This window comes from Apium graveolens, chromosome 8 (genome assembly GCF_009905375.1).
Source record: "Apium graveolens cultivar Ventura chromosome 8, ASM990537v1, whole genome shotgun sequence".
NCBI classification, from domain to species: domain Eukaryota; kingdom Viridiplantae; phylum Streptophyta; class Magnoliopsida; order Apiales; family Apiaceae; genus Apium; species Apium graveolens.
In genome coordinates this window covers 263,751,219-263,761,144 of record NC_133654.1, presented here as the reverse complement: position 1 = coordinate 263,761,144, position 9,926 = coordinate 263,751,219, and the positions used below count along the sequence as shown (strand labels likewise).

The following is a 9,926-nucleotide window of genomic DNA, read 5'->3' as shown; positions in this document are numbered from 1 at the left end:
CGGAAGTCCAAAAGTCAATCTAGTCCAATCATAAGTCCTCGAACTCCAATGATATCCAACTCGAACTCTTAGGCAAAACCTGAAATATTAAAAGAATGAGCTGCGAAGCCCAACAAGCAACTACCATTTGACGGCTCAAAATAATTATTTATGTCTTTTTCGAAACACAGTTTAAACATGTTTGACACATAACACATATCACACAAAATCACACATATATTCGATAACAAGGTGAACAAAATGCACACGATATAATCAATAACCATAATCAATATGAAGCACATGACACATTTTATAATCCACATAATCAAAATTCTTAATCAATCAATAAATCTTAATAACAAATTCTTATCCTTAGTCCCACAGTCCTAAATCACACCTTATGCCACACTTTGCCAGTGATCGGCATCTTATACTTTATGCCACACTTTCCAAGTGACCGGGTTCTAATTCTTATTCGATGGGGAGATAGTTCACGTCCCTCATCAAGTGAAACCGAAGCTTGAAAAGGTATCGATGTATTCCGAAAAATGCACAAACTATTTCTAAGTTCTAAGTATCACACTATCCAGTGATCGGAATCTTATTCTTATATATGACTAAGACTGGGGATTTCTTTGAATTTGTTTCTTATCAATCACATATCAATATCATACTTACGATTATCAAAATAAATATTCGAGCATATGAACCAAACAATATAAGATATGTTACACAACAAAAACGGAGCAACAAATAGTTACTTACAAAAAATGTAGGAAAACAAATAATACAGAGCAGCGGAAAGTTATTTGCCTCAATCACGCAAACAGATAATTGATACTAGAATACATAATCAATCCTTAGCAACCCATCAAAACGAAACATCTATAATTTCGATCTTCTCCACGATTCCAATTCTGATCAGATACTTATTTAGCCTTTTTGACCCTCTAAACGACGGTTTCTTAAAAAACACGAAACACGAAATTTGAAGAGAACGAAAATACCTTTCCAAAAAGTCCAGAATCATCAAATTCTGACTTACGATACATTTTTTATGAATTTTACAAGATTGCTGATTTATGAGTAAAAGAGCCCTACGAATTTTAATACAAAAGACGAGGAACACGAATATGGCATATTTATAACGATATAAAACCCTATATCTTAACCTACAAGTTATCCATATTAGAATATGATCCAAATTTTAGGCCCATTAGTCTAATTCAAATTTTAAATCCTAATCTTAATCAAATTTTAATCATTTTTTATTCTATTATTTTATTATTAATCTCATTCTAAAAATTACGGGATATTATACCATGTATGTAAGCTTTGAAAACAATATTCGTTCTGATCCTATGAACTACTTCACAGTGAGTATCATAGAACACAACATAGAAACCTTTGTCAGTAATTTGACTGATGCTCAACAGATTGTGCTTCAGTCCATCTACCAGAGCTACATTTGAGATGATGACATTTCCAATGATTATATTGCCATATCCTAGTATTTTTCCTACATTTCCATCACCATAGGAAACCATTGGGCCAGCCTTCTCCTCATCTTCCGACAACATGGATTTAGTTCCAGTCATATTTGCAGAAAAACCATTATCCAGTACAAGCACATTCTTCTTGTTTCCCTGAAATCAGAAGTAGGGAAATCAGTTAGCATTTTTAAGAACCCATACTTGTTGGATCCTTTTGGACATCTTATGTATTTTTACAGCAGAATATTTCCTGTCAGGAATTGATCCATCAGGAATTGCTCCATCAGGATTTGTCTTGATAGTTTTAATTTTAACTCTATAAGATGTATGCACATTCAGTTTAGTAATTCTATTTAAAACAATAATTTTATTGAACTTAGATAAAGGATCATAATTGTTGTGATACAGACTATGATAATCTTTATAAGTGTAAATAGAATTCCAAATGCTACCACAATGAAAACAAGGGTTCTGTGGTTTGTAAAGTACTGATCTACCACTAATCTTATACTCAGGAATTTAAGACAATTTCTTTTTAGGCTTCCTGCAATCAATAGCAATAAGATTAGTATTACCACAGTTAAAACAAGCTTTTCTAGGAGCATCAGGAATGTAATTACAGTTGCTTGCCTTATTTATTCCTTGTTTACCATTTCTACCTCTCTTAGACCTAGATTTGTGAGTCCTAGTAGTTACCTCGCAAATTTTCTTGTCTAACTAATTTTTAGAAAGAAGTCATATATTCTTGCTTTTCTTCTCTTTAATTTTAGGCTCTTCTTTTCTTTTTTATTAGAAACTCTAGGTTCAACTATCTTCTTATCACGATTCTTAAAGGTAGAACCAACTTCATAAACAGACTTCACTCCATTTTCATCAGTTCTCACAAACTTAACAGGAGTAGTGTTATTAATAGCCCTATTGATATTCCAATTAGTAAATTTAGTATAACCTAGACATTCTTTCCAATTCTTATCACTAATGAAACTATGAACTTTTCTACCTGAAGTCATCCATTTTTTAAATACCTCTCTTTCCTTCTCAAGAACTTCCTCAAGTCTGACATATTTGATGTTTATCTGAGTTTCATTATGTTAGGCCCTTTAATATGCTTTTTCATTTTCATTCATGCATATTAACTCGGATTCTAAGAAATCATTTCTTTCCCTAAGCTTTTTATTTTCAGCAATTAAACTGTCATATTCAATAGTCTTACTTTTAAAAGTGACATGTAGAGAGTATAAGAAAGTTTTCAATTTAGACAGATTATTTGGATCAATAGGGAATACAACTGAAGGCACCTTATCAGTTCCTGAAGCATCCTCTCCATGAGTTGTCATGAGTGCATAACATTCATCAACAGTGTTAGTTCCTAATGATTCCATCCATTCTTTGTTGGAGTTTGTTGTGACCAAAGCTTTTCCAGTTGACTTGGGGCACTCAGTAGTCAGATGTCCCCTTTCATTGCAGTTGTAACAAGTCACCTTGGTTTTGTCAAACTTCCTTCCCTTGGTGTATTGTCCTTCATTCTTTCTGAACTTGCCTTTGCCATCTCCAGAATACTTTCTATTAAAACCACCTTTCCTTTGTGCTTTTGTAAACCTCATATTTCTAAAGCCTTTCACTAGCATTGCAGCCATCTCAACAACTTGAGGATCATCAAATTTAATCTCAGAATCCTTGTCAGTATCTGTGTCAGGATCTGATAAATCATCAGTATTTGACTCTTCCACTATGTTCCTTCTTCTTGACCTCTCACTCATCTTTTCCTTGCCTTTATGAGTCTCAACATTTAGAGCCACAACCTTCATCTTCCGACTTTGTTGGATCTCCAAGTCATGGGTTTTCAGCATCCCATAAATTTCATCCAGTGTCAGTAAATTAAGATCATATTGATGTCTGATTATTGAGGTTTGAGCATCCCAATCTTCTGAAAGAGCTCTCAGAAACTTGGTGTTTGAGTCTTCTCTATCATACTCTTTTCCAACCAATGATAGATCATTCAGCAGTGTCAGAAATCTATCATAGATGTCAGTAATTGACTCATCAGCCTTGGCATCAGATTGCTCATATTCTTGCACAAGAACAACTCTTCTATTCTTTTTTATTGCCATTGCACCTTGACACTGTATCTCCAAAGCATCCCATATGTCTTTTACAGTCTTGCAGGCAATCACCTTGTTGGACATCATATTGTCCAAACTATTATGCAGAAAATTCCTGACTTTCGTATCCTTAAGCATCGATGCCTTCTCAGGATCTGAACACTTTGATTTTTCTTTCCTGATATAGTGCTCAGGAACATCTGGGGTCATAGCCACAGTTTCCATAGGGTATGGAGGTCCTGTTTTGATGATATCACCATATGCATCATCAATAGCTTCCAGGAATATCAACATCTTTACTCTCCATGTAGAGTAATCAGCTTTCTTCAGGATGAGAATTTTCATGCTTTCATACTTACTTCCAGACATCTTGACCTTTTCAAATTAACAGTTAATTTGACTGCTTTGATATCATTTGTTGCCCAGTAAAGTAATTATTTAAGAGCTGCTAGGTTGTAGAATACTCGAGTTGTGCGTGCATCACTAAGTGATAATCTATTCTGTGTTTATATACTACACAGCTACAATCAATCTCTATCAATTACAAGATATATTATAGTATAACTCTTCTACTTTCTATATATATCTAAATCAACTACGATCCTATCAATCAGCACATTCTGATTTATCTCGCAGCTCTGACTTGTCACTCAAGTCATATTCAACGGATAATCTGATCAACGGATGTATGTTAGAGTGTCAACGGATATTCATATGTAAGTATCAACGGATGACTGAATAGAGTGTCAACGGATGATAATGAAGCTTTCAACAGATAATCATATCCTGACGGTTGATCATATCCTGGTCGTCAGACATATCCTGATTCTTGACATAGCCAATTCCCAACAAAAAATATAACAGTATTACATCACATGATATAAACCCTAAATTAAATCAAACACTGAGTATATGGCTATTTTTTGTCTTGATCAAAGGGGTTAATTTACAGTCTTGGCATTGACTTGAAAATATTGTGCTGAAATACAACAAACCAAGATGAATAAAGATCAGTCTCATATGAAGATGTACGACCTAATTATTTCGAATGGGCAGAACATAGTTATAGGGCACATATCTTTTGAGATTAACTCATCTATTATATTTTAGTGGGCCATTTAAATTAAAATCCCATAAGTAAACCAGAAATAACAAATCCATTATAAAAACTGATAAGTTAAAATCACCAAATTTAATATTTTAATGGCAGTTAACATCATAATATCCACATATTAATAATGAGTTATATTATTCCAATTAGTTATGATGATAAAACTTCCAAATAACAGGTTTACCTATAGTACTATTTATTATTATACATTTCAAAAACACGGCATAAACAAGCATAAAGCGATTAAAAACAAAAACAAAATAACATAAGATCTAAAAAAATTTGAACATACAAATATTACATCATAAATCTGTTCATACATACACACTATATTGCACGGAAACGGGTCCAGGAACATATACGGCTATGGGTGCAGGTACATGAAATGACAATTTTAAAATTACAGGGTACGGGGCCGACAAGTAATATATTAATAAAATATCAAAATTTTTATATAAATAGGATAGATGCAACATTCTCAAATATTAACATCATCAGAGATTAGCAGAGGACCTTTTCCACATGTAGCCATAAAATTGATTAGAGGCTTTCTTGTTAGAACCCTTCAACCGTCACTCACGATTGTCAATCCTTTCTGTGGATAACTTGCTTTAATAGGTTTTAATAATCTTTCAACCTCCACTTCCACTTAGAGAAGTGTTATATTTGTATATATAAAAAGAGTGTGTATATAACTCATTAAAAGCATATGATAGTAGGCGTCCTCGTGCAACATAGCATACACATATAAACAGTAACGGAGGCAGAATCGATTTTTATAGGGGGCCGAATTTACATTACAATTTTAAAAATAAAAATTAATTTTAATTTTTAATTGTAAAAAATTAAAATAAATATAAATTTAACTCATGATTAGTAGAATAATGTTAAAAAGGCGTTTATATTTTTGACATACATAGGACCATGCCAATAGTTTGAAAAAAAAAGAAAAGAAAAAAAGTATGAAAAACAAGGGAAAAAAGAAGAAGAAAGGTATGGAATAAAGAAAAGAAAACAAAAAAAGAAGGGCTGGACATGGGTTGAATCCTGATTTGTAGGGAAGAAATCAAGGAAACCAACCATCTAAGCTGGTGAACTAACAATGCAAGATTGTATACTACTAATTTATATTGGGAATTCTAGAGGGGGCCAGGGTACCCCTGGACCCCCTGTCTCCGTCTCTGCATATAAACAAAAATCTTTTTAAAAACATATAACATAAGAACACAAAATCTAGAAAAATGCAGACAAACAAATCAACAAACAAACAAATGAACACATATAAACTGGAAATATCGATATAAAACTCAAGTACAAAATACAGACCAGTTAAAGATCCAAGATTATCAATCAACAAACAAATCAATCACTAATTTTAAAAGTCTACAAAAAGCAGCTTAAAGAGTACAAGATCAAAGGCCAAGATTAACTGACAAAGCAAAGTCACAGACATGCACGATTTGCAAAGATACACTAAGCCATAAATAGAAAGTTTTAGTTAACGTAAAGTAGGGTTTAGTACATGCTATTGCATGCTGTGTAAAACCTGTGTTTACTGTTCAATAAAGTAAATACCGGATGCTTTGTTTCAGAAGTAACATATAGATCTAGAAAATCTTGTAACTCTCTCAAGAAAAAAGCTGAGTTCTTTATCAACAAAGAACCCAGAAATTTATAGCAAGACATACTTGATTTTAATATAAAATTAAGTGAGTTTTGAAGATAGTGTGTTCATGTGCATGTTTTATTATTTCTGTTAAAACACTTTATCACTACAAATTAGACTACTTAGTTCACCACATCCATAATAGTTCAAAAAGCTTAAAAATAATCCAAAACACATTCACCCCCCCCCTCTGTGTTGTATTCATTACCTAACTGTAATTAAAGGCCCAAACCCATCATACTTTCCCTATATACGGGGCTCCTCTCTTGTATTTGAGATACCTAAAATTCTGTAATTTAGGAGTACGGAATAGATTTATTATCAAACATTTTTTTGTCATTTTTATTTGATTCAGCACCGTATTTTATTTTACGACGTTTCTTTCTTCTCGGCTTTGTTTATTTTTCGTGGTTGCCACTTGATAACAGAAGTGTACTACTTTACTGCCTTTAGTTTTTAATTGTTTTAGTTTTTTGCACGCACACGCCAGCCTTCCCTTGGTTTTTAGTTTAGTAAATTATATATTTTAACTTGTTTTATATTTTTTAGGTGCTTATTTTGTGTCTTGTTTATTTAAGGATCATGCAGCTAATTTTCTTACCTAGGATGAAGATGAAGTTAATTTAACTATTATTGATATCTCCTTGTTCATATTACTTGATGATTCTCATAATTTTTTGGCACTTAATTGTTCAATTAACAAAGTAATTTTGATATATTATTGTTATCGAATTTATCTTTTTAGCCTATGCTTGCTCCATGAAATTTTGATGGGTTATTGTTAGCTTGTCTCGTTAATTGATTTATGTTATTTGTGAAGGAAGGATAATTGATTTAGGGTGAGTTGATATTAATTATATAGATTAACGGATTCAGATTCCTATATTTTACATATTATTTGTTATTTGCTAATTAGGTTAAACAAATCTTATCACAAATATTTTTGTCTAGTTCGCCTGATTTGAATTGTTAGAGTTTTGAAATTTTCATAGTCTCTGTGGATCGACTTATATTTTATACAAATAACCACTATGCACTTGTAGTAGTTTTACACATAAGGTTTTTGTTGTCGGGGACTATTGGTAATTTTCTCTTCTTGATATTTAATTGTTCTGATTAGTTTCTTGTTTTCTCTTTGTTTTTTAAGGAATAGTGAAACGGAGGAAAGTTTGGACAAGAAGATCGCTAGAAGGCTTTATCGTGTCTTTTAAAATTTTTGAAAGCGCTTTTCGGTATTCTGTATCACCTTTCTCTATTTTTTCTTTTTCTCACTTTCATTATTGAAAAAAAAAATTAAAAATTAAATATTGGAAAACCCCAAAAAAAAGTTAGTAAATTATTAACAACAAATTTGTTGCATCATCCATTCTCTCACACAGGATCACATCATTAAGATTTTTTTGTATTTATTGCATTAAATCTAATAAAATTGTGGTGATTGCGGGAGGAAAGAGGTACGTACAATTTAGAGTAATTCACGTACTGTAGTACATTCATAAGTGTTTATTTTCCCGCAAATAACTAATTCCTTCATCTTGCATTCACCTACCTTAATAAAATCATGTAGACATGGCCCCTAGGATATCGCGCTCAACTAGTAAGAGAATATAAGAGTGAACAAATCTTTGAGTATTCTTGTGTTCGTGTCTAGGCAAACATGAAGCTTACCAGGCCATTTGAATTGGTGACTTAGAAAGGTGGGTAGCCTCTTGGAAATGCTTCCCCCCCCCCGAGAACGAGTAAAAGATAGGTATGAGGGCATTTGATAGGTCCATTAATAACATATTTTTTTAATACCTATTTTATGTTCATTTTCGTAACTTTATTAATAAATAAATTATTTTACTTCATTTTGTAGGAAAATAAATAAGATAAACAAGGAAGGAGGTGGACCATCCTTGAAGTCAAAGAAATAAGATAAAAAATTGAGTACTTGTTGGAGAAGAAAAAAATAAGTAAATAATTTTAGAATCAGAATCAAAGGCCGAAATCCATCATATTTTTCCTATATATATGGACATCCTTTCTTGTATTTAAGATACCCAGAATTCTGTAATTTAGGAGTAGAGAATAAATTTATTTGTCAAACAGTTTTTATCACTTTTATCTGATATTTTGGCACCGTATATAACAAGTTACAATATATAATTTACCAAACCAAAAATCAAGGGAAGGCTGGCACGTGCATGCAAAAAACTAAAACAATTAAAGGCATTAAAGTAGTATACTCCTGAAATCAAGTGGAAACCATGAAAAATAAACAAAGCCGAGAAGAAAGAAACGCAAGTAATATGTTAATTTATTTTTTCTAATTATATCGGTGTTATTAATGAAAAAGTTGTTTTATTATTTAATATAATAATTTGAGCTTAATAAAGTGTACCTACTATTGATGGAGGAATTTGGGAGCAACAAAGTCTAAGGTTCGTAGCCGAAAACAAGATCTGTTACGGTGGTTGTTCGTCGGAAACGTGAACAGTAATTGTTGGATTTGATGAATAGTGTTCGTTGGAAAGTATGAACAGTGTTTGGTGGTGATGATTATTGGTGGCTGAGAATGCATAGGGTTAGTGGTGACTCCTTTGCGCTCTCGCTTCTGACCCCTTGCAATTTGTCTACGTATCCCTATTTATAGGGAATCAAGCCAACGTATTTCTTGGGGAACAAGAAACCTAATAGGATTAGATCTCTTGTCCCGAGGCCTAGTAGGAAACCTACCGAAAACTGTCTTCTACTAGTTTTAGGAATGTCCGCCGATGAGGCCCAACCACAAAGGCCCAAGGCTCGTCCACGGCTTCGAGGCTTCACGGATAAGGAATCTCCCTGGCCAAGGATAACCCTCCGCTACCAGCTGTTTCTCTAATCCGTGGACGCAGGTATAGACGTGGTTCACCCCAGATGTTGGACGTATCCTTGTCCCCCAGATAAGGAGCCCTTACCAGATTGCAGGCCAAGTGATCCCAAACTTTTGGGTGCAAAGTGCCGGATACTCCGAAGTCTCCGAACGAGGACACCCGTTGACTACAGAGACAGAGCTCCCAAAGCACACGCCAGAATTTACCCCACATCCCCAATGAGGACACCCATTGACTACAGGAGGGGGCCTTTTGTCCAGGCATACCCCTGGAGGTCTTTGACCACGGAAACTGCCTTCCTATAGATGCACTACAGGAAGGAGTTCTTTAACAGAGTACCTGCAACAAATATGTTAGTAATAATAATCTTCATCTCCCTCGAATCCTCTTGAGAACCCATCCAGATATTAATGCTAAAATCCCATCCAAGTCATTCTTATTACTTAGGGCGCGCCCTAAGTTTTTCCAGAGGTAAAGGGGGTCAATCCTTTAATGAATTTCCCAACATTTTCCTTCCAATTAACAAGGTGCGCCTCCCCCATCCGGTGAGGGCGCACCTTCAATATCTACTTGTGCACTTTTTCCATCAATCATTCGTAACATAGGGCGCGTGCGCTCCTACTTTACTTCCATAAAGGAAGTTCATCTTATCTGTTCCTTAATTCTAGGTATTTATATCTCAATTTTGACTATTTTATTCATTCTTTACCTAAATAA

General features: G+C 33.7%; 1 protein-coding gene across 1 annotated transcript; it reads right to left on the bottom strand.

The window, feature by feature from the left end:
• Window positions 1-2,575: 2,575 nt before the first annotated feature.
• On the bottom strand, window positions 2,576-3,871 carry LOC141680883 (uncharacterized). The gene is made up of 2 exons (XM_074486979.1): window positions 3,592-3,871; window positions 2,576-3,450 (listed from the first exon to the last, which is right to left on the bottom strand). Exons 1-2 carry the CDS (start codon window positions 3,869-3,871, stop codon window positions 2,576-2,578), a joined length of 1,155 nt encoding a protein of 384 aa, XP_074343080.1.
• Between the last annotated feature and the right edge of the window lie 6,055 nt (window positions 3,872-9,926).